We start from the raw sequence: 25,795 nt of genomic DNA, 5'->3' as shown, positions 1-25,795 counted from the left end.
TTTCTCTTTCAGTACCTTCAGTATATCATACTACTGCTTTCTTGCATACCTGGTTTCTGATGAGAAATCAGTACTTAGTCTTTTTTTTTTCAAGATTTATTTTTATTTATTTCCCTCCCCTCCCCACCCCCAGTTGTCTATTCTCTGTGTCCATTTTGCTGTTTGTTGTTCTTTGTCCGCCTCTGTTGTTGTCAGCGGCACGGGAATCTGTGTCTCTTTTTGTTGAGTCATCTTGCTGTGTCAGTTCTCCGTGTGTGCGGCGCCATTCCTGGACAGGGTGAATTTTCTTTCATGCTGGGCGGCTCTCCTTACAGGGTGCACTCCTTGTGCATGGAGCTCCCCTATGAGGGGGGACACTCCTGTGTGGCAGGGCACTCATTGCGCACATCAGCGCTGTGTGTGGGCCAGCTCCACACGGGTCAAGGAGGCCCGGGATTTGAACCGCGGACCTCCCATGTGGTAGACAGACACCCTAACCACTGGACCAAGTCCGCTTCCAGCACTTAGTCTTATTGAGGATCCTTTGTGTATGATGAATCACTTTTTTCTTGCTGCTTTCAGAATTCTCTTATCCTTGACATTTGACATTCTGATTAGTTTAGTATGTGTTTTAGAGTGGAACCAGTAGGGTTTATTCCATTTGGAATTTGTTATGCTTCTTGAACATGTATATTTGGGGAAATTTGGGGCCATTTATTTCCTCAGATATTCTTTCTGCTCCTTTTCCCTTCTCCTTTTAGGTCACCCATGATGTATATATTTGTAGATTTCATGCTGTCACTCAAATCCCTGAGACCCTACTCAATTTTTTCTGTTCTTTTCATTATCTGTTCTTTTGACTGTGTGATTTTGATTGTCCTGTGTTTTGGTTTACTGATTCTTTCTTCTGCTTGTTCAAATCTACTGTTATATCCCTCTAGAGGGATATCTCCATTATTGTGCCTTTAATCCCCATAATTTCTGTGTTTCCTTTTATACTTTCAAATTATTCTTTATTGTTTACACATTGTCTTAGTATTCTTTAGAGGATTTGTTTGAACTTCTTTGACTAGTTTTTCCAAATTCCTTGTTTCCACTGAAGTTTTAATTTATTCCTTTGATTGAGTCATACCTTCCTGGTTCTTGATATGGCTCACAATTTTTTGCTGATTTCTAGGCATTTGATTATTTTGATGTGTTAACACTGAAGGTCAGTTTCTCCCTTTTACTTAGGGTTTTAGTGTTGGTTGGTTTGTGTTAAGGCTCTTCCTTGACAATTTGTCCAACTTTTTCTAGATCTTTAGAGTAGCTCTTATTTAACTGTTTATATTTTCTAAGCTTTTGATCACCTGGTTCTTTCTCTGGGTATTTGGTACAATTCTTATGATTTCACTTTCTTTTTTTTTTAGGTACCAGGGCCAGGGAATGAACCCAGAACCTCGTATGTGGGAAGCCGGCACTCAACCATTTGAGCCACATCTGTTCGCTGAGATTTCACTTTTTGTGTAATTGTTAACTTTTAGGAGAAAGCTTCCTTTCCTCTGTTCCTTCTCTAGGAATCTTGATTTCTTGTTTGTTTTTGTGCAGAATTTTTCCCCAGCTCCTGTGATTTGTTTAAATTTTCTTCCTCACTCAGTACTCCCTTGTCCTTATACCCATCCTCTCTTAGAGCAGTTCAGTTTTCTTCCACCTCCCACCACCACCACTACCTGTGAGGCTTTTTGCCTTTGGTTTCTTCTGCATTAGGGTATCCTGCCCCAGGGAGCCAGATAGGATCAATCCAGAAAGATCCATTTTGCTTTTAGGTGGTCCAGCAAACAGAGACTGGGTTGAGTATGTGTGCTTCTCCCCAGTAGTTCTGTTACGGTGTCTCTCTCTCTTTCTCTCTCTCTCTTTTACCCAGGGGCAGTTTCGTATGCGGCGTTCCTCAGCTTGTGTTCTGCCTTGGTGCTCTGTGCCCTTAATCTTTGTGCCTTGGTATGCATGGGATTCCAACTCTTCTCTGTGTTTGAGTGGCTCTGTAGCCTGCATCTGCTGCAAGATGGACCTGAGTCATGCTGCCTCTTTGCGACTCATAAGTTGTGTGAAATGGAGTGAGGTGTAGGGGTCTGGACTGGCAGGTCTGGGATGAAAATGTCCTACCTAATTTTGGAGGTGTTTTTTCTTTTTTTTCAGTTCAACATTTGTGCCATCTTTCTCCAGTCTGCCATCCTCCAGAGTTCCAAGCAAGTGGGATTTGTCCTTTTATTAGCTGATTGTGAGGGAAGACTTTTCCAGGGGATATCTTCCATTGCCATGTTGATGATAACACCATCTCTTTTTTTTTTTTTTAATGGAGGTGCCAGGGATTGAACCCAGGACCTCCTCGTACATGGGAAGCAGGCACTCAACCCACTGAGCTATATCCACTTCCATCTTCTTTTTTAATGTAAGCATTTTGAGCTGTAAATTTTCCTTTCAGCACTAATTTTCTATATCCTATAAATTTGGTATATTGTTTTTTCATTTTCCTTTGCCTCCAGATATTTCCTAATTTCTCTTGTGATTTCCTCTTTAACTTATTGGTTGTTTAAGAGTACATTATTTGGGAAACGGACTTTGGCCCAGTGGTTAGGGCGTCCGTCTACCATATGGGAGGTCCGCGGTTCAAACCCCGGGCCTCCTTGACCCGTGTGGAGCTGGCCATGCGCAGCGCTGATGCGCGCAAGGAGTGCCGTGCCACGCAAGGGTGTCCCCCGCGTGGGGGAGCTCCACGCGCAAGGAGTGCGCCCGTGAGGAAAGCCGCCCAGCGTGAAAAGAAAGTGCAGCCTGCCGAGCAATGGCGCCGCCCACACTTCCCGCCCACACTTCCCGTGCTGCTGACGACAACAGAAACGGACAAAGAAACAAGACGCAGCAAATAGACACCAAGAACAGACAACCAGGGGAGGGGGGGGAATTAAATAAATAAATAAATCTTTAAAAAAAAAAAAAAAAGTACATTATTTAATTTCCACATGTTTGTGAATTTTCCATTTCTCCTTTTGTTAATACTACGTAACTTTATTCCATTGTGCCGTTGTGGTCGGAAAAGATATATTTTATGATTTTAATGTTTTATCATTTATTTTATGATATAATATATGATTTGTCCTGGAGAATGATCCATATCTACTTGGGTAGAATATGTATTCTGTTGTTGTTGGGTTCAGTACTCTATATATGTCTGTTAAGTCTAGTTGGTTTAGAGTATCTTTCATGTCTTTTATTTCCTTGTTGTTCTTCTGTCTAGATGTTCTATCCATTATTGAACATAGTGTTAAAATCTCCTATCAATGTAGGAACATCTGTTTCTCCCTTTAGATCTGCCAGTATTTGCTTCATGTATTTGGAGACTTTGCTGGTACGTGCATATATAATTATAATTATGTCTTTTTGTTGAACTGACCCCTTTTTCAGTATGTAATGACTGTCTTTGTCCCTTTCAACTGTTTTTCACTTAATGTCTGTTTTATCTGGTACTACTATAGCTAGATATTATTAGAGCTTTCTTTGGTTACTTCTTACATGGTATGTTTTTTTCCAGTCTTTCACATTCAACATATTTGTCTTTGAATTTACGGTGAGTCTCTTACAGACAGCATAGAGTTGGAAGTTGGATCACCCTTTTTTTTTCCATTCTGTCACTCCCTGATTTTTTATCAGGAGAGTTTAATCCATTTATATTTAAAGTAGCTACTGATAATGAATGACTTTCTTCTTCCATTTTAAAATTTAATCTCTGTAAGATTTATACCTCTCCTGTCCCTTAGTTATTCTGTTAAAGCCTACTTTTGTATGTATTTGATATTTTGTATTGTGCTGTAATGAGTCCTTTCTTGTTCCTATCTGGATATATTTTTTATTTATTTTCCTTGTGGATGCCATGAAGTTAAAATTACATCATAAATATATAATAGCCATATTTGATTTAATACCAACTTGACTTCAATAGCATACACATACACTGTTCATATACCTATTCATTCTTGCACCTTCTTGTGTATTTTTTTTACAGATTATATCTTTGTATATTGTATGTCCAAAATCATAGATCTAGCACTACTTCTTATGCATTTGCATTTTATTTCCTGTAGGAAGTAAGAAGTAAAGTTACACACCAAAAAGTACAATACAATAATACTGGCATGTATCTTTATGCCTCCTTGAACTACTGTCTAGTGTCCTTTCCTTTCAGTCAGAAGAACTCCCTTTAGCATTGCTTGCCCCATAGGTCTGGTGGTGCTAAACACCCTAAACTTTTGTTTACCTGGGAATGTCTTCATCTTTCCCTCATTTTTGAAAGAGAGTCTCACCAGATATAAAATCCTTGGATGGCAGTTGTTTTCTTTCAGTACCTTAAGTATTTTTTTATCCCCCCCACCGCCACAACTTGCTTGTTTGTCTGCTCTCTGTGTCCATTTGCTGTGCGCTCTTCTGTGTTTTTTTTACTTGTCTCCCATTTTTTTGTTGTTGCGTCACCTTGCTGAGTCATTCGGCTCTCCGTGGCACCTGCGGGCCGGGTGGCACTCTGCAGCATGTGTGTGAGCCTGCCTTCACAAGAGGCCCCGGGATGCGAACCCAGGGCCTCCCATATGGTCTTCGGGAGCCCAGCTGATTGAGCCACAGCCACTTCCCTACCTTAAGTATTTTAACCCCTCTTCTTGCTTCCATGGTTTCTGATGCCTTTCATACATGAATTTTACTACCACGTATCCAGTAATTCATTAGAAGTTCCTCTTTATGGAAGTATCTAGCTAATAAATAAAAGAAGGAGTGGTATAACTAGAATAAACCCTTTTATAACTCCAAGTGAATTAATGGATCTTGGCACGAATTATCTTCAGCTGTTAATATCACCAAAAAAGATATTTCCAGACATACTGTACATCCTTATAGGAATACCACCCGTGAAATACTGACAAACCTAAATCTGATCAAGCCTTCAGTTTCATTTAATTTACAAAAAATAGAGGAATTTATTAAAAGACACCATGGGGATATCAGTAAAATCTAGACTATGGGGAACCACAGGATAAGCGATCTAGTTTCTTCAAATAAATTGCAAGGAAATAAAATGAGATGAGGAGAAGCCTATAAAAAAGACTTAAAATAGATATCGCTTAATCACATTGTGTTGATTTCTTTTGGATCCTCCGTTAAACAAAATCTAGGAAGATAGGGAGGGAGGGAGAGAAAGGGAGATGGATTAGAAATTTGAACATTGTGTATTTGTAGATATTAAGGAATTACTGGTTTTTTTCATGTTGGCTGTTATTTTAAAAGGTATCTTTTAGAATAACAGGAAATATGGATTAAATGATATGATGTCTGCGATTCACTTGATGTAGGAGAAATGAGTGAAGATATGAGTTGATCAGTATTGAAGCTAAGTTAGATTCAATATTTTATATATGTTTGAAGTTTTCCCCTGATACAAAGTAATAAAAGGCTATCACTTACTTTAAAAATGTGTCATAACTTAGTTAGGCCATACTCAAATAATAATCTTATTTCTAAATCACCAAATTATAAGTAGCTTCCATTGTAATAATTTAAAAGTTTCCTTGTATTCAGGGCAATATTAAATTTGATGATGAGCTTTATTGGAATAAATACTAGAGAAAATAATAAGCAAGGAATGTGACAGCATGATTGTTTAAATCTTTAAAAATTTGTGAAACTATTTACTTAACAACCTTTTGAAAAGTAATAAGTACATGATTTAGGTCTTTTGTCCTGTTTTCTCCCAATCTCAGTTCTTCCTTTCCAAAGAGATCCACTTTTAACTCTCAAATTTTTTTCTTATGGTTACTTATTTTTTTTAAACAATAGCCTTATAGTATTTCTTTTTTTTTTTTTAACTTTTTAATATGGCAGTTAACAGACATTACACAGTAGTTAGAATAGTGCAGTTAATTACTAATGTACTCATCATTCACTTCCAACATTCTGCTGGATTTGTTTTATCTATTTACACTATTTTAAAATTTAAAAAAATTTTTTTGGAAAATTTCAAACATGTAAAATTAGACAAAACTGTCCAATGAACCTCAAATTCATCATTTAGCTTGCCTATTAATTCATAGTGTGTTTCAGTCATGTTCTTACTTTCCCTGCCCATCCCCACCTCTCACTTATTTTGAAGCAAATCCCAGATATCATATCGTTTTTCCATCAATATATCCAGTCATATTGCAATGTCTTGATTTATCGATTTAAGATATTGTCTGTCAGCTTTCTTCCTTGATAGATTAGGATTTGTCATTTGCATAAAATTTCTACCTCCTCTTGTTCCAGTCTTTTTATATCATTATTTTAAATTCCCTTAGGACAGTCTTTGTATTTCTAAATAATGTACTTCACTTGTAATTCTTGTTCCATCAATTATACGTAGTATCTGACTTCCCTCTTAAAAATATATATGTATACATTTATATGAATACTTTTATCCATTTCTTAATTTCCTACCCTCTCCACATTCCATCTTCAGTCACTTGTAATTGTACATTTCTTTCACCAAGACTGATGTTCTTTATAGTATGTGCAATAACGTAAAGTCTTTTTTCTAGAAGTTAAAAAGCGATTGCATTAGGTATTGAAAGTTCATGGCGTTAACCAAGTGATTGTATACAATTCTTATATATTTTTTTTCCTTAGCTTTTTGTTTTTCCTAGAGTTTCTAATTGTCTTTATTCTTACACTCTTTGCTTGCATCAAATCTTGATTTTTTTTTTCAAACTCTTCATCAGGTCCACTTTTTTCCTAGAGGCCTCCCTTTAGGAGTCCTCCTATTCATAGGCCTTGTACTGGTCATTGATTTTACACTTGCTTCAAAGTTGTCATTTTGATTCCTTACTTTGTGTAAGTTATCTGTTGCTATATAACTAAACACCCCAAAATTTAGATATCCTCTGGACTATTTATTTATTTACTAGAAAAGAGAAAAAAAATTAAGATATTTTATTTATTTTTGCCAGGTAATAAATGCTTTCTTATCAGGTAGTGTGTGCTTGGTCTTACTGCTGGTATTTTCTGCTTGAGAAAAGCTGGACTGCCCAGCTTATATTCTTTTAATTATTCCTCTTGTTTTCAGCCTCACCTAGGTTGTGAAGAATCTGGTACCCTAGGCTAAATGAGTTTAGACGTTACCCTATAAACAGTGGGGAGTCAAAGAGGTTTCTAATCAATGGGGTGGCAGTATTTATTTTGTTTTAAAAAGAAAACTTTGGCAGCACTGTGCAAGATGGACCAGACGGAGGATAAAATGGAATAAGGGCAAACTGTTGAGAAGCTCCTCCAATACTTAGAATTCTGAGGTCTGTGACCAACTCTGAGAAAGCAGTCAGACTGCACGATACCTGCTCACCAATGGCCACACGATGAACAAGCCTCCTAGCAACGTTTTCTACAAACAGTGTTAGACATTCAGCTCCATGGTGTGCACCCCGTGGGTGACATTGTGCCTGCAGTCTTTGCAGTCAGCATCAGCATGAGAGGAACTAACAGTGTTGGCTTAGAGACTTTTTAATCAGGGCTCCTTGTTGTCAACATGGATTGTGGGAGTTGCTACATTTATAATTTTTCAAGTCATTTGGCAAGTAAATGATTACAGTTTGGCTTATGCCGTAGGAAGCTAGAGATGCTTATATGAGTTTTGGAGGGGGACTTTGTCTCATGATTTGATATAGTTTCCAAAAATTACTGAATAATAATGAGTATACAGTTTAAAAGCAGATTCAGGTATTAATCCAGGAGTCTTATGATTTTTGTAAAATCTTTTCGCTTACTAAAATCCCATTGACTTCTATTGCAAAATGTAACGGAACAAGTACAAAAATAATTTTTTAATTATTTTAAAGTGTCCTTTAAAATTATTCTTAATTTTACAGTTTGTAATACAATAAATATTTCACAACAGATTTATGCAAAAACTCTTGAGAATCATGTTAAATAAGTGAAATCAGGGTTTTTGTGTTGTTGTTGTTATTGTTGTTGTTTTTCTAAACTCTAGTGGGAAATAATCTTAGCCCAGACGTCTCTTCACAATTGTAAAGAAGATTATGTTATTTTAGGAGCAGGCCTTAATGATGTCTGAATTATCTCCAATAAATGTGTAGCTACTAGATTTACTTGTGATCTAAGGCTGTTTTAATTAGACTGTGACTTCAGTTGAAAGTTTGCCTAAAAAAGGAGAGAATGGGAGAGGAGAAGGAGAACATAGGGGAAAAATTGAAAGGACTATCAGGAGATCTTTGCGGACATGGAAAAGAGATTAAAGGTATTCTGCATTTTGTTGTTAACAAGTTAAGTGACCTTGTTCAAGTCTCAGGGTCTCTCTTGTCCTTAGTTTCTTCATCTATTAAACTAAGCAGTAAAACCACAGGCTCTGTAATGCTCCTTCCAGCTAGAAAATTTATCGTTTTATATCTTTATATATAAAGTTTAATGCAACAAATACATGTTGAGCATCTGCTATATGCCAGGCAGAGTTCAATGAGCTGTGCTTAGCAGTATTTCTCAATTTGAAGGATTGAGGGTAAAGGGGGGATGTTTGGTCTCACCCACTAAGTGTTAGTTGTACCTCTTTCACAGCCACTGTTACCACCAGAAGTACTCAGGCACTTTCAGTGCCCTCCACAGCAAGACGGTGGGGAAAGGTAGCATCACTTCTATTTGAGAACCACTGATATATAACTATGAACAATAACCATAAATCAAAATTTTTTAAAAAAATGAATGTCTTTTGGGACAGAAAAGATCAGTGGCTCTAGAGTTTGGATTTAGGGAGAGAAGATTGATTACAAAAGGGCATGATGAAACTTTTTGGGGTGATGGAAATGTCCTCTGTGTCTTAATTGTGATGGTTACATGACTACTTTCATTTGTCAGAATTTATAGGATTTTATACCTAAGAGGGTGAATTTTACTATATGTAAATTATGCTTCAAATAAACTTGACTAGGAAAATTAATGCAGCAAGAGCTAACAGTATATTTATAAAAAGCTTTTTGAGAACAGAGATGAAGGTGCAATAAATTCTTACCAGATGATTATTGTATTTGCTGACAAATCCCTTAAAAGGCTACCAATGATATCTTCCAAATTTCAAAAGCATCAGATAATCTATGCATTCCACTTATTTTCCCTGTAGACCTTCTTTCTACAATACTCACACTTGCTATACTGCTTTGGATTGGTGCTTTCAAAGCCAACTGCATGGCTACAACCTAAGGCTTTCCTTTGCTGTATTCCTGAGCTAGACTGTATTTTCTTGAATCCTATGTCTTTCCTCCCCACACAGATGATTCCCTCATCTGACTGTTCTTTGTCTGCTCATCATGTCCACTCATCTGCTTGTCTTCTTTAAGAGGCACTAGGAACTGAACTGGGGACCTCCCGTGTGGGAGGCGGGTACCCAACTGCTTGAACCACATCCTCTCCCTGCTCGTTGTGTCTGCTCATTGTGTCTTGTTGTGTTGGCTCATTGTGTCTGCTCATCTTCTTTAGGAGGCACTGGGAACTAAACCCGAAACCTTTCATGTGGGAGGCGGGTGCCCAGTTGCTTGAACCACATCCACTCCCCATCTTCTTATTTCATTTTGCTGAACCTCGAGTAGCATCCTCAGAAAAGGGTATTTGTTCTGGCTGTTGAAGGTCTAAAGATATCTTTTATATACCCTCACAGTTAATTGATCATTTTTTTGGGGTTGAAGACAGTGTCCCCTACGGATTTTGAAGAATTTGCTTGCTCCATTGTTTTCTAGCTTAGTAGATGTTAAGAAGTCCCATACCTTTTTTTTTTTTTTTTTAATTTTAAAATTTAAAAATTTTTTACTGGGTCCAGGAATTGAACCCTAGGACATCGTATGTGGGAAGCCATTGTTCAACCACTGAGCCATGTTGACTTCCCTGAGTTGGTTTTTTCATTTGTTTGTTGTTTGTTATCTGATTTTTAGGAAGCACCAGGGACCAAACCCGGGACCTCCCATGTGGGAAGTAGGTGACCAACTGCTTGAGCCACATCCACTCCCTCCCATACCATTTTGATTCCCGATCCTTTGCTTTTTTTCTCTTTGGAAGCTTGGAGGATTTCTTTATCCTTGGTAGCCTGAAATTTCACAGTGATTATATGCCTTTATGTGGATCTTTGCTGATTATTATTTCAAAAACTCTGGTTTCTTTGAGTCTGTAGAACTGTGTCCTTCAGTTCTTGGAAAGATTTTTGTATTGTTTTTTGATACTTTCCTCTCCTGTTTTTTTCCTTCAAGAATTCCTATTAGTCAGATACTGGACCTTATTGCACCCCTAATTTTCCTTATTTACCTTTTTTTTTTTTTTTTTACCTCTGTTTTTCCCTGGGACCATTGTGTAGATTCATCAGAGCAGAATCTTCCAGTTCTTTTCTGGAAGCTCCGTAGTTGACTGCTTCAGTTCTGGTAGCAGGGAGAGAAGGGATCTGAAGTTCCTACTTCTAGGTACCTGAAAGTTTAGTTGTTTCACTTAATTCTGTTTTCAACTCAGGCCATCTACCTCAGTGTGAATTTTGTGAATTATGTTTGCCAGTGCCTTTCTCTTGAACTCCACCTATTCCACCTCTAGAAAGTTGATGTATTTATTAACCTTCATCCTTATTTACATGGTCTCTATAGGTATATTATTTATATGTCGAATATGTGTTTGTATGTGTGTGTGTCTATATAGAGAGAGAACTCAACCAAACATGCAACTGTCGCATCAGTTGAGAAGTTTGAACAAATCTCACATATTTACTTGCTCTCCTCTTGTGTAGAAATTTTAGCATTAGGTTATTGTCAAGACTCTTATTCAGAGTTCATGACTTCCTGAAAAGAAACTACAAATTTTTAGATTGAAAAGTCCAGTGGTCTGTATTCTTCCCTTTACTTCCACCCAACTAAAAACAAGCAGGAAGTGCCCCCAAGTTGCTATTTTATCTGCTCTTGCCTTGAGCAGTGCTCTTCTCAGCTGCTGTGGCAGCAGCTGCTGTGGAGGGTGTCATGGCTCCAGTAGAGGATCCTGGCGGCTGCTTCTGTCAGGGGCCCTTGTCACTGAATGCTTACTCAGCATTGCTATTCTCTTTGCATCACCTCTAGAGGACACTTCATAGCTATGTCCATGTTGGACCTGTAGGGTGTATTTCATCTTTGGCTTTCTGCAAGAAACAATTTTTGTCAAGGCACTTAAGGTCCCTTAACATTATACTGTGTGGACTTATAAAACGAGTGAGTGATACAGCTTATGATATAACACTCCTAGCTACCCTTTCATTTCTTTTTGGCATCTAGGTCTACTGATTTGTCTTTGGTTTAGACTGACTCTTATGTGCTAAGGATGCCATCCCAGTGTGTTTCAGTTGAGATTCATTACCATTCCTTCCCTCCAACATCTAAGCATGTGTTCTGCTTAACAAGTCCCCACCTGGCCTGATATTTGAGTTTACAGCCCCTAGAATAGTACCTGTATCAAAATTAAGTAATAAATGTAGTTTTGTAATTTTTTAAGTAAATAAACTGTTGTGTTCTTAATAATTCTTCTTGGAATAACTAATGTAAAACTTATTCCAAGAATAGGATGTAAGTAGATCAAGTTATTAATATTCTTCTGTAGTTAATTCCCCAGAATATAAACTTTTAATACTTCCTTTAGTTTGAGCCAAAACACACAAACACCAAGCCACACACAAAGTAAGATGAGAAGGCACAAATCTGTATTCATGAATTTCTTTAAAAATACGCGTTTGGGGGGGGAAATTGTGAGTAAAAAGAAAGGGACGTATACTGCATTGTATGTACAATCATACCTAAGTAACTTCACTATGTAAGAAGACTCATAGAAAGAGGGCAGCATAAAAAGATTAAAGAAGGTGTTTTTCCTTTGAAATTTTACTTTAGGAAAAGGAAGAAAATAATGCCATTTCAAGTCATTTATAAAATATTACATAACCAGAACTCAAGTTCAGACTGATAATTATAATAAGGAGCCTCAATCATCTTTATCTTAATGTTTCTTAAATTTGTCTTAAAAGAATAGTTACTCTTATCAAACCCGAATTAGAAGGTATTTTTGCAAGGGTCAGTACTAGGAATAAAGTCAGTCCCTTCTCAAGTGCCGAGACTCTGACATCCCATACTGAGGGCCTTTGTATGGGATGCTGCCCTTAACTCCTTACCCAGCATGGACCCGTGCATCCCACACCAAGCACAGATGTCTGCTTTTTTTGACTCCTGTTTGGGAAGAGAAGGGAAGAAGAGGAAGTTGGAGAGTGTTCCTGGCTTTTTAAAGCAAAATTCCACTTAAATATGTTTTTTTCCCTGTAAAATGTAAATGTACACCAAATTGACCTTGGGTTTTTGTTTATTTATTTGTTTCCCCTTAAAGAGTTTATTTTGTCTGCCGTATTATACTTTATATTCCTTTATATATATATAAGTGTCTCTTTTCATGTACAGGGCTCTTCGAGAAACGTGGAATCCTTCGCATCCATGCTGAGACAGTCTCCTCTTACACAAATGGGACCTGCTAAGGATAAACTGGTCATTGGACAAATCTTTCATATTATGGAAAATGATCTTTATATAGATTTTGGCGGCAAATTTCATTGTGTATGTAGAAGACCAGAAGTTAATGGAGAGTAAGTAGAATCATTTCTAAGTGCTGTAAGAATATTTGTAGAAGATAAGCTATCTCAAGAGTATTAATGAATTTACATGATTTTTGAAGAAGCAGAAAATATATTAATTTCTCTTGATAATGCTATTTGAAGAAAGTCTGAAGTGCTTAAAAATACTTAGTCAAGAGGTCAAATTCACAGCTTCTCAAAAAAGTAAGAGCAGTTTTTAGGAAGATTTGAATGTTTATCCTGGTAATAAATTATTCCATACCATAAAATTAAAACCAACTTTGTAGTAAGATATGCTGCTCAGGCCACTTTTTCTATAACTGTTTTTTTGCCCCTTTGTTCCACAATCTCTTTTCCACTTTTAAGAGAAACCTCCCTTTTCCATCTCTTCATGCTCCTTTTTCTTACCACACTAAATTCAGGTGCTTCATCATTCTTTCTTATAATTTTACATCTGTTCTCAAGATTATTGTTGTCGTAGGATATCAACAGAACTCATTCTACTTATAATCTGTATAGGGAAAAATATTTATAAATAGAAATATGTATTTGAGAAGCCATTAAGTGGGGGATCTAAGAGGAGAAAATCAAGAGTAAAAGATATACTAAGATTCTGAGATGGGGAAACAATAAAAAATAAAAATAAATTATGTTTTTTCAGCAGCTTTTAATGTGTGCTTTTTTATATTTCAGTATTTCTGGTATCAGGATGTATCTTACAGTCAATGGTATAACAGCTTATTGTTTTTTCTTTCCTAATGGGACATAAAATAATAGCAAATCTAGCAATCAGGTGTCTTATATATGATGAATTACAGAGATTAAGAAGTTTGTGACATTTAAGAATGAGTTATATTATAAACAGGAAAAAAGCCTCTTTAGAACTAGAAGAGAAATTATGAGAATGGGTTGCCTTTCTCCTGAAAACTCTGGATATCTTAAGGTCCATTTGATAAGTGGGGCTCACCCAGTTGGAAGACGTGAGGTCATTCTACCTGAGCCTGAATAGGACTTGAAACTTAGAATACATGTATGCTCAGATCAAAATGTATGAGTAAATATTTAACCAACAGCTCTCTGATAAAAAATTGGCCCTGATTTGTCTAATTCTGTGGTATAAGATTCCAACTGTGGCCAATTTCAAGTTACCATGTGATATCACTGAATGCAGAGTTGGGAAAAGGTATGCATAATTGGCTCTTATAAGCCCATATAAACTGGTTTCTGCATCCACTAACTAAGGTAATCAGAAGCTAAAGAGTGTCCTAGCAAGGCTAGTGGTATGAACCAGATAATACTTGGAATAAAAAATGAACTTCTTGAACTACTTGCATGAGAAGTAAATGCATGGCTTGACAAATTTAGTCAAAAGTTATAAAACCTAAAGAAGTGGGTAAGGTAGGATGTGCCTCTCAATTCACCTTTTTAAAAAAAAAAGGTTTATTTATTTATTATTTATTTCTCTCCCCTTCCCCTCCACCCCACACTGGCTGTTTGTTCTCTGTGTCTTTTTGCTGCGTCTTCTGTGTCCGCTTCTGTTGTTGTCAGCAGCAGCTCTCCGTGTGTGCGGCGCCATTCCTGGGCAGGCTGCACTTTCTTTCACGCTGGGCGGCTCTCCTTAAACAGGGTGCACTCCTAGTGCGTGGGGCTCCCCTGTGCAGGGCACATCGCTGCGTGGCGGGGCACTCCTTGAGCACATCAGCACTGCGCATGGGCCAAGCTCCACACGGGTCAAGGAGGGGTTTGAACCGCAGACCTCCCATGTGGTAGACGGACGCCCTAACCACTGGGCCAAGTCCGCCGCCTCAATTCAGCTTTTAATACTATGCTCTGTATCTGTTTTGTAAAGGGTTATTCAGAGTATTATTTTAGACAATGTATATAATAACTTAGAACAGTGACTGGCATTTAGTAAACAGCTGCTACTGTTATTGTATTGTTATTATTGAAATCCTTATGATTTAGAGTTTTTGTAAATCTGATGATGACATCCCTTAAGAATTACTATTTTGGAGGGTTTATGAAGGATGCAAGGATGAAGATACATGGGTCAAAAGTTACCCCCCAAAAGAGGCATCTTGGGTGCTGTCAACAGAAGTGGTAACATAATTTTTTAAGGATATAATTAATAGAAAATGTATCAGTAGTTAAAAAACAAAATGCTGTTTTATATTGCACAAAGAAATCCTCTAGTCACCTCCCTACATTGGTAAACTTTTCGTTATGGTACCATGGATGCTACCCAGTTATTCTTACATATTGACAAAAAATGCAGCTAGAGAATCAAGTATTAATTTTATAAAAGATGTATTTTACCAGCTCTGCTGAGATACATATATTTCATCTGTTCAGGTAACTTTATTGTAAATTGTAAATGCCAGTGATATATACATGTTTCTTTTTTATATCTGTGGATGAAATTTTGTTCATAATATTTTTCAGGGGCATTTATTTCTTTGTTGATGATCTTTTATCCCATTTTATTAATTTTTTAAAGTAACAGTTTGTCATTACATCATATTCTTGAACATGGTAATTTAGTGTTGTAGAGAGCTAGAATTTCATTCTCATGCCTTATTTACTAAATCACAGTTTTAAATATCAATATTTGTGACTCAGTATTTCTCTAATGAGTGCTATGTTGTGATTTTAATTTACATATAGCATAAGTTTAAATGGTAATGTTCTGGAATTTGTTGCAACGTTTATAAAAACAATTTTTCATTTAAAGTTGTACACATACCACATATATACACATTCTATTATAGAAACTGCAATACTCTTTGGTTGAAACTACCATTTCTGTCCCTACTTCCCCAGTTTTTTAATATATTTTTTATGTGACTTGGTTTTCCCTCATCCTTTTTTTCATCTTTTTTTAAAATTAGAGAAGTTGTGGATTTACAGAACAATCATGCATAAATAACAGCATTCCCATATACCACCCTGTTGTTTACACCTTCCATTGGTATGGTACATTTGTTACCATTGATGAAAGCACATTTTTATAATTGTGTTAATATAGTACATGGTTTAACTTAAGGTTCTTTGTGTGGTGCAGTTCCATGTTATCTTTTTAAAAAATTTTATTCTATTACAATGTATTCAACCTAACATTCCTTTTTAGCCACATTCAGATATATATCTCAGTGCTGTTAATTACATTTGCAGTGTTGTGCTACCATCACCACTGCCCACTACCAAAACATTTCCATTGCTACAAATACAACCTCTGTATGCATATATTTCAGCTTCAACCTCAAAATCCCTATACTCACTTGTCCCCTGGTAACCTGTATTCTAGATTCTGATGCTAGGAGTTTGCCTATTCTAATTGTTTTGTATCAGTGAGATCATATAATATTTGTTCTTTCATGTCTGACTTATTTCACTCAACATGATGTCTTCAGGATTCATCCATGTTGTTGCATGTATCAGAACTTCATTCCTTTTTATAGCTGAATAGTATTCCATGGTGTATATATATATATATATACCCCCTTCTGTTTATCCATAAATTCTTTGGTTGATGGACACTTAGGCTGCTTCCTTCTTTTGGCAATTGTAAATAATGTTGCTATGAACATTGGTTTGCAAATATTTGTTCAAGTCCCTGCTTTCACTTCTTCTGGGTATTTACCTAGTAGAGCAGGGATCTTAACCTTTTTTGTTTCACAGACCCCTTTGCCAGTCAGGTGAAAACCACAGACCTGTAACTAAGTCCACTATACTGTGTTTTATTTAATATATCACACCACACCAATACATCCCAACAGGGATAATGTTTTTCTGAATTTCAATTCAAGCTCATGGACCCCTTGTTAAGAATCCCTGTAGTAGAGGGACTGCTGGGTCACATGGTAATCCTATAATTACCTCTCTGAGAAATTGCCAAATTGTCTTCCACAGCAGTGGCACCATTTTATATTCCCACCAACAGTGAATGAGTGTTCTTATTTCTCTGCATCCTCTCAAGCATTTGTCATTTTCTGGTTTTTTGTTTGCTTTTGTTTGATTTTTTAATTGCAGCCATTCTAATGGATGCAAAATAGTATCTCATTGTAGTTTTGGTTTGCATTTCTCTGATGGCTAATGATGCTGAGCATCATTTCATGTGCTTTCTGGCCTTTGGCTCTCTTCTTTGGAGAGATGTCTGTTCAAGTCTTTTGCCCATTTTTTAAATTGGGTTGTTTATCTTTTTGTTGTTAAGCTGAAGGATTTCTTTATATATTTTGGATATTAAATCTTTATCAGATATGTGGTTTCCAATTATTTTCTCCCATTGTGTAGGTTGTTTTTTACTTTCATGTTAAAGTCCTTTGAGGCACAGATGTCTTTAATTTTGGTGAATTCCCATTTGCCTATTTTTTTCTTTTGTTGCCTGTGCTTTGGGTATAAAGTCTAAGAAACCATTGCTTAACACAAGGTTCCTGAAGATGTTTCCCTACATTTTCTTCAAAGAGTTTGAAAGTTCTGGCTATAGTTAGGTCTTTATTCCATTTTGAGTTGACTTTTGTATAAGGTGCCAGGCAGGGGCCCTTCTTTTCTTTTGCATGTGGACATCCAGTTTTGTTAGCATCATTTGTTGAAGACACTATTTTTTCCAATTGAGTGGTCTTTGCCCCTTGTCAAATATCAGTTGGCCATTAATGTGAGGGTTGATTTCTGAGCTCTCAGTTTGATTCCATTCATCTATATATCTGTGCTTGTGCCAGTAACATGCTATTTGGTTACTGTGGCTTTCTTTGTAATAAGTTTTAAGATATGGAAGTGTGAGTTCTTCAACTTTGTTCTATTTCAAGATGGCTTTGGCGACTCAGTGTCCCTTACCCTTCCATACAAATTTGAGATTGACTTTTCCATTTCTGCAAAGAAGGTTGTTGGAATTTTGATTGGGATTGCTTTGAATCTATAAATAACTTCAGGTGTGATTGACATTTTACCAATATTTAGACTTCTAATCCATGAACACAGAATGTCCTTCTATTTATTTGTCTTCTTTGATTTCTTTCAGCAGTGTTTTGTAGTGCTCTGTGTACAAGTCCTTTCCATCCTTGGTTAAATTTATTCCTACATACTTGATTCCTTTTATTGCTGTTGTAAATGGAATTTTTTTTCTTGATTTTGTCTTCTGATTGTTCATTGCTTATATATAGAAACACTACTGATTTTACATATTGATTTTGTACAACTATCACTTCGCTGAATTCATTTTATTAGCTCTAGGAACTTTGTTGTGGATTTTTTCTATATGAAATCATATCACCTGCAAATAGGGAAAGTTTTACTTTTTCCTTTCCAATTTGGATGCCTTTTATTTCTTTCTCTTAGCTAATTACTCTGACTAGAACTTCCAATATAGTGTTAACAGCGGTGACAGTGGGCATCCTTGTCTCCTTCGTCATCTTAAAGGGGAAATCTTTCTGTCTTTCATCATTGAGTATGATGTTAGAGGTGTGTTTTTCATATATGCCCTTTATCATGTTGAGGAAGTTTTCAGCTATTTCTATTTTTCTAAGTGTTTTTATCAAGAAGGGGTGCTGTATTTTGTCACATGCCTCTTCTGCATCATTTGAGGTGATCATAGGTTTTTATTTCTCCTTCGTTTTGTTAATGTGGTGTATTACATTAATTGATTTTCTTATGTTGAATCACCCTTGTATACCAGGCATATATCCCACTTGATGATGGTGTATAATTCATTTAATGTGCTGTTGGATTTGGTTTGCTATTTTCTTGAGGATTTTTTCATCTATATTCTTAAGAGATACTAGTCTCTAATTATCTTCTTCTTGTGGTATTTATCTGGCTTTGGTATGAAGGTGATTATTTGTTTTTGATTAGAGTTAAAATGAACAGTTTTCAGCCTCTGCCCCAATAAGCCCTAGAGTTCTGCAGAAATTCTTTGGGAATTACCCTGCTGGTGAAGAGGGAGTTAAGTCCTTCTTCCAGAAGAATTTTGTATTTATGTTTTTTATATATTGCAATTCTAGGAATGTGTTATTTAAAGTGTGTGTGCATAGGGGGAAGGGATATTTATACTGCAAAAAAATTTAAAGTTTAAAAAACCTTTTTATAAAGAAAATCTAATTTTAGGAAAACATTACAGTAATATTAACATTTAAAATGATAAGCTATGGGTTTAAACGTGAACCATAGTATTGGGGTCTACTTAGAATGAATGGCAAAACAGAAATGCTGTAAGTAAATTCAGAGATTTCAGTGGGTGACTAAGACCTAATTCTTGCAGTACTAATCTCAAAAAGTTTTAGCCATTTGAATGTTATTTTTCATTCAAATCAGTGTAAAACTCTGGCATTAACTTCTTTGGCAATTATCACTTAATTAACTGATTTGAGAAAATAATTGACACTCTCTCCATCCATAAACTCATTGACTGATGTGCTGGTACCTCATGGAACATAGAAACTAGTAGGTACTTTCTTTCAGTGAACCATCCCATGAATCCCCAATGGAGCACTTCACCCATCAGGTGAAACCGCTGGTCTTTTCTTTAAGACATTTTTTTCTTGTATCATTAATACAGTACACAGTTTCACAGAATTTGTCCTAGAGTGAATTAAGATTGTTCCCTTTCCATATTCCCATCTGATAATCATAATTACTACTTTTTGAAAACCTGCATTGGCACTTTATGTATATTGTCTCATTTAATCCTCACAAGAAAAATAATACATAATGATGTTGTTCCCGTTTACCAGATGAAGAAAATGAGTTTCTGAGTATAAAAAACATGCTGCAAAGTCACCCAGCTGACCATTAACAAAGCAGAGATTCAAACCTAGGGCTGAGTGTATCCGAAAACTAGAAATGTTCTTTTCCCACTAATGTGTAGCTCTCTAAATCCTGAAACATGTAGTTACTAAATTATCATAAAGATGTCCTTAAATATTCTCACATATGAAGCAGTTTCACACCAGGGATAGTGAAGGCAAGAGGCAGTATGGTAGTGGAGCTCTATGGAGGCCTGTTAAAGAGCGATAACCTGCTATACTATCCTTGATTATGGTGTTCGTAATATCATGTTATTGTATGGTGTCACCACCCGTAAGCTCATCACCAACAGTTCTAGGCTCTTTGTTTGGGAATGGATGTGTGCCCTGGTTATAGTGGGACCTACAGAATTAAAATATGTAAAAAAGATAAATGCAAAACTCCTCTGAAAGAAGGGCTTAACTCCCTCTCCACCTGCTAGGCAATCCTCAAAGAATTTCTGCAGAACTCTAGGGCTAATTGGGGCAGAGGTTGAAAACTGTTCATTTTAACTCTAATCAAAAATGAGGGAAGCCGACTTGGCTCAACAGTTAGAGCATCTGCCTACCACATGGGAGGTCCACCGTTCAAACCCAGGGCCTCCTTGACCCATGTGGAGCTGGCCTACCTGCAGTGCTGATGCATGCAAGGAGTGTCCCCAGCGTAGGGGAGCCCTGTGCATGAGGAGTGCGCCCCGTAAGGAGAGCCGCCCAGCGCGAAAGAAAGTGCAGCCTGCCCAGGAGTGGCGCTGCACACACGGAGAGCAGACGCAGCAAGATAACGCAACAAAAAGAGACATGGATTGCCTGTGCCTTTGACAAGGATAGAAGCGGATACAGAAGAACACACAATGAATGGACACAAAGAACAGACAACTGCGGGGGAAGGGGAGAGAAATTTAAAAAAAAAAATTGAATATCACTAACTGGTTAGTGTCCAGCAATGCTTATAGCCTACATTTAATGTGCCTTAAGTTATTTGGGAATGATGTATTTTAAAAAAACCTAGTTCTGTAAATAGTAGAAACTTGACTTTATTTTAATGATTCAGGGTGATAATTATGAACATTAATTTCTTGATAGTATCAATAAAAACATATAGAGTTACTGCTCTTTACCCACATACCCCCAATTCTGTAGTTTTTGAGCTTTTATGTTTTACCTTTGAATATCATCTCTGCTTTTCTGCTGTTAAGCCTGTGTCTGCTTTCTCAGCTTTCTCAGATTGCTTAATTTTCTTTATAGACTGATGACTGGGAAATTGGTCCAAGTTTGTTGTGCTTAAAATACGAACAACTGGTATTTATGTAAGGGCCTAGCAGTCTCTTCTATAAGTGCATATACTTTAGTGCATGTACTTTAATGTGTGTTTCAACACCTCCTAAGCTCCTTCTGCTTTATTTTCATTATATTCTATGCATACTTGATGATGTCACCAGATAACTAACTTCCTGATAAGTGTAAATAGGTTGGGGTTTTGCCTGTGTTGACTGCCCCGAGATTGGGATTGTCACATATCAGATTGGTGCTTGTTGAACCAGTCAAGATAATGAGTGTGTTGGACATGAGCAGTTATCATGGTTGATATTTAAACACCTTTAGTAGGAGCTGTAGCGTAAGGAAAAATAAGATGAGATTATTGGATCCCAAGTGCTATCTGAGATGGTAACTGTACTTGCAGTAAATGAGTGAATAAATGAGTAAATTCCTTAAGAATTTTAAGCCCAAATAATTGTTTTATGGCATTGATTAGATTGGTTGCTTGGAATGTACCCATATTGCATTTTATTAGTCTGAAGAAATAAGCTGCTTGTTTTACTGATTTTATTTTTAAATACATACAGTTTTCACTGACTCAGCAACACATTCAGTGAGCAGCTACTATGTGCCATCTTCATGGTTAATGCTAAAGAGGTACAGATTAAACATAGTTCCTGCTTTCAGAGATTGATGATTCACTTGGGAGTTAGGGAAGTAAACCCATAAATACAATACTGTATAAATACTACTTACTGTATTCTGTAGGAATGGAGAAGAGGGGATCAGTGACTCAGCCTCTTTGTGTCAGAGAAGATTTCCCAGGGACTAGCAGTTGAATTGAGCTGTTTACAGTGGGTACCAAGAGATACCAAGTGGAGGAAGTGAAAGTGTTTCCAGGTGAGGGAGCAATTACAAAAGTTTTAAGTAAGAGAGGCCCTAGTTCTTCTGGGAACTCAAGTGACTGCCTTCAGAATAAGAGGAGTGATGAGACTGGAGAGATGGTTAGAAGTCTGATTTTCTGAAGTCTTTAATATACCATGCTAAAAAATTGGGACTTTATTCTGAGGGTAGTAAAGAGCTATTAAAATATTATCATGGGTAACATGGATCAGATTTGTGTTTCAGTGAAATTATTCGAGCAGTGGCGTAGGACATATATTAGAGGAGTAAAGCTAGAATTAGGGAGGCCAGTGAGGAAGGTACTGGAAGAAATGATGAAAATGTGAATTAAGTCTAAGTCTGGGGAAAGGGGAGACTCTGATTAGTAATGTACAGGGTTGAATAGACAGATCTTAATGACTGAATAAGTTTGGATTTGAGGTTGGGGGAAAAGTTTAGAATATTTTACTTCAGACGTGAATGACTAGGTAGATAGTGAGTTGGGTTGTATTGGGGAGGTAGAGAAGGGGAAGGTATTATATTGATGTCTTTGCCTGCTTTAAAAACAAAAAATTGAAATGTCCAAATTTAGATCTGTTTGATTCTTTCATTTCACTCATGATCATAATACTTCTGGTTAGTGTCAGTCAAGGAGCATTTCTCTTTATACTGAAATATAAAATCTTTGTGGTTAAATCATGCTTTTTGATTATAGAGTCAAATTCTCCAAATTTTTTCATTTCAGTGTTATATTTTTATTTTCATGTAAAAATTTCTATAAAACCTCTCAAGTCTAGTTTTACAAGTAAAGTCTATTTATTTACTAATGTTCTAATGAGGATTGCTTCTTATAAAACATTTCTTTACTGGCATCAATAACACAACAGTCATGATTGACAGTTTTGAAAAGGCAAGATTTTCAAAACAAGGATGATTGGCAGCACTAAGGTAACTATTACGTGTGCTGAATATTATTTGTACTTTTGTTTGACACTAAGGTGGAGTAAACAAGCTAATTTCTCATTCTTTGTTTCTATTTCAAGTTTGTGTGATATATAGGATCAAATAAAAAGTGGAATGTACAGCAAATATTTCAGAAACTTCAGTTTACAAGATATGTTAGTAGGGGTGTTGGCTATTGAGTCGTGTCCCCCCTCACAAAAGGCATATTCAGATCCCAACCCCTGGTCCCATGGGTGTGAGCCCATTTATAAATAGGACGTTTGAAGGTATTGTTAAAGCATACCCAAACTGAATGAGGATCAGCTGTAATCCAATGTAGCTGAAGCCCTCCTAAGCAAAGGAAACGGGACAGGAGAAATTGAAAGGAGAAGCCACAGGGAACACACAGAAGCTAGAAGTCAATAGAAGCTGGAAGAGAAAGGTAAAGATGCTGCCATGTGCACTGCCATGTGATGGAAAAGCCAAGGAACCGCAAAGACTGTCGGCCAGCCAGAAGATAGCAACCCCAGGAGTAAATCAAGCCTTGTAGCCTAGGAAACTGTGAGCCAATAAATTCCTGTTGTTAGGTCAACCAGTTGTATGGCATTTGTCTCAGCAGCTAGGAAACTAAAATGGGTAAAGAGAAAATACGAATTTGAATTAAATTGGTCTTTTTATTCCACAGGACATAGTACTCAGAAAGTGTGCATGTCTTTAGATTTTAAATTGTTATCCTTTTCTTTAACAAATCTCTATTTTGGGGGGTTAAAAGAGCATATGTTATATTCATTTTTTAAATAACAAGCCTTCAGAATATATATATAAATTATAAGATATGATTTCACAAATGTTCTGAGTCCATAAAACACATGTACTTCATACTTTGAATACCCTTAAGAAGACTTTTTCTTATTTGAATACACAACATATCAGAATTCTGTTGGATTGATTTGTTCTGTTGCATTCTATTTTGATTGATGTGCAGGACTGATTTGCTTAATATAGTACAAATCACCTATGTACAGTTATATGGATTTTCTAAATCTGTATGTCTAATAATTTTGCCTAGTAGGCCTTCCCAGGACTTTCAAGGCCAAAGGTGAATCTGGAAGCTACTATGGTAGTTACTGGTTAAGGAATGCAAACAATTAAGTGTTCCCAGCAAAGCTTTGATGTTAATTTCTTAATAAGATGAAGAGGAGAAAAAGTCAAGGCTGCACTCCTACAATTGTTTCAGGCTGTAGTTTTATTGACTAAAGGGTAGATTTTACAAAGATTAAAAGTTATTTTAGTAGGAAGTTTGAGTTCTATTTTAGTTTATAGAATTTATTAATTTAGATTGTTACTTGATAAAATATAGAGACTCCACGACCCAGAATTTTAGCATATATTTTGTAATTTGTGATTAGTTATTAGAAAAACACTACCTAACACTTGTTGAGCACTTTATGCCACACATTTTGCTAAGAGATTTAATGCTTTATTTTCTTTAACCTTTTTAATACTCTAACAGGTAAATACTGTTAGCATCCTTATGTAACTTACCCAAGGATAGCAGTTAGTGATTAAATAGACTTGAGGCAGTGTAGTACTAAAATCCATGTTGTTAAGCAGTTTTATACTATTTGATGTGAGCTTCCTGTGTTTGTGGGCCTGTGTGTGTGATAAGTTAATTTTCTCAGCAAATGTTGTTTGAGTCCCTTAATTATAGTGGTATAGAATTCAATTTAGAAGAACTGTATGATATCTTTAGGAGGAAAGATAGAGATATACAGAACACAGAGGAATGTATGAATTAATGCCTAAATGAATGATGATGTGGTCAAGTGTAGAAATGTTTAAAGGAGGAACAGTAGAAATGAAAGCTGAAATGGTTTCATAAACAAAAACTTACCTCCAGAGGAGGTGAAACTTTTAACTAGATTCGAAAGGATGGGATAGGAGTGTTAGAATCTGGGTATGAGAGGATATATATGAGAGAAACACCATATACAATGGCACAGAATTTAGAATAGCCTGGTGTATTTGTATTAGTTATCTATGTCTGTATAACAGATTACCCCAAAACTTACGCTTAAAGCATTGTCTTGGCTTGCCAAAGTGCAGCTGATGTAAAATATCAGAAATGGGTTGTCTTCTATAATGGAGATTTTTTTTAGGTAAAAGCTTACAGTTCTGAGGATGTGAAATGTCCAAAAGTCACCATCAGAGATGCTTGCTCACCAGCTACTGTTGATCCTGTGTCCTGCCATGTGGCAAGCAGGAATATGGCTGGGCTCAACTCCTCAGCCTTGAGCTGCTTCACGGGTCCAGCCTCAAGGGCCTCTTTCTGTGCCTCGGTGCTGTGCTGGTTCTAGAGTCTGGGGCCTTTTTTAGCCCTCAGGGCTTCTCTGTTTTTCTACAGTCCTCTGTCTCACAAGGCAGTATCAGTATGGCAGCTTTCTTTCTCTCTGTATCTCTCTCTGTCTCCATTTATATAAGACCCAGCAAGAGGGCACACTCTGCCTCACTGACATAGTCCAATCAAAAGCAATCTAATCAAGTGATCTAAAGTGAATCTAATACAATCAAAGGGTACCACACCCACATGAATAGATTAGTTTAATAACTAATTTTTGGGATTCACCAAATTCAGACTGTCACAAACATTAAATATTTATTATCACACAAAGTTGCTGTGGGTCAGGAATCTGGTAGCACCTTAGCTGAGCAGTTCTGGCTCAGGGTCTCTCATGAGGTTCCATCAATAGATCCGCTAGGGGTGCAATCAGCTGAAGGCTTGACTTGAATAGGAGGATTTACTTCCAAGATGGCTCACTCACATGCCTGGCATATTAGTGCTGGTTGTTGGCAGGAGGTCTCAGTTTGTCATCACACAGACTTCTCCATTAGGCTGCTTTAAATGTCCTCATGTCCTAGCAGTTACCTCCTCCAGAACTAGTGCTCTGAGAGAGAGCAAAGAGAAAGTGGCAGTGCCATTTATGGCACAGTCATCATACATTATCACTTTTGCCACATTCCATTTGTTAGAAGTCAATCACTAAGCCTAGCCCAAAATCAAGGCGAGAGGAATTAATACTCAGCCTGTTGGAGGGAGATGTCTCAAGAATTTTGTATATATATTTTAAAATACCACCACAGTGGTAAAGGATTTCTGGGGTGGCTGAAGTTTTATAGAATAGTGAAATATTTGCTTTGTAAGATAGACAAGTATTATTATAGAAAATTCTGAATTTCAGACTGAAAAGTTAGTAGTGAAGAGACACAGGAATGGTATTTGGGTTTGGTATTTTGGACATTGACA

At 36.7% G+C, this 25,795-nt stretch overlaps 1 protein-coding gene across 1 annotated transcript in view; it reads left to right on the top strand.

Annotated features, from left to right (window-relative positions):
* MRPS28 (mitochondrial ribosomal protein S28) overlaps nucleotides 1-25,795 on the top strand; it is a 153,201-nt gene that overhangs the window by 33,456 nt on the left and 93,950 nt on the right. Inside the window, exon 2 of the mRNA XM_004479096.5 lies at nucleotides 12,468-12,649. Within this exon, the coding sequence (XP_004479153.2) occupies nucleotides 12,468-12,649 (182 nt within the window). The remainder of the gene's footprint in view (nucleotides 1-12,467; nucleotides 12,650-25,795) is intronic.

Source organism: Dasypus novemcinctus, chromosome 14 (genome assembly GCF_030445035.2).
Source record: "Dasypus novemcinctus isolate mDasNov1 chromosome 14, mDasNov1.1.hap2, whole genome shotgun sequence".
In the NCBI taxonomy this organism is placed as follows: Eukaryota; Metazoa; Chordata; class Mammalia; order Cingulata; family Dasypodidae; genus Dasypus; species Dasypus novemcinctus.
Note: the sequence above shows the minus strand (reverse complement) of the source record. Positions and strands in the feature narration are given on the sequence as shown.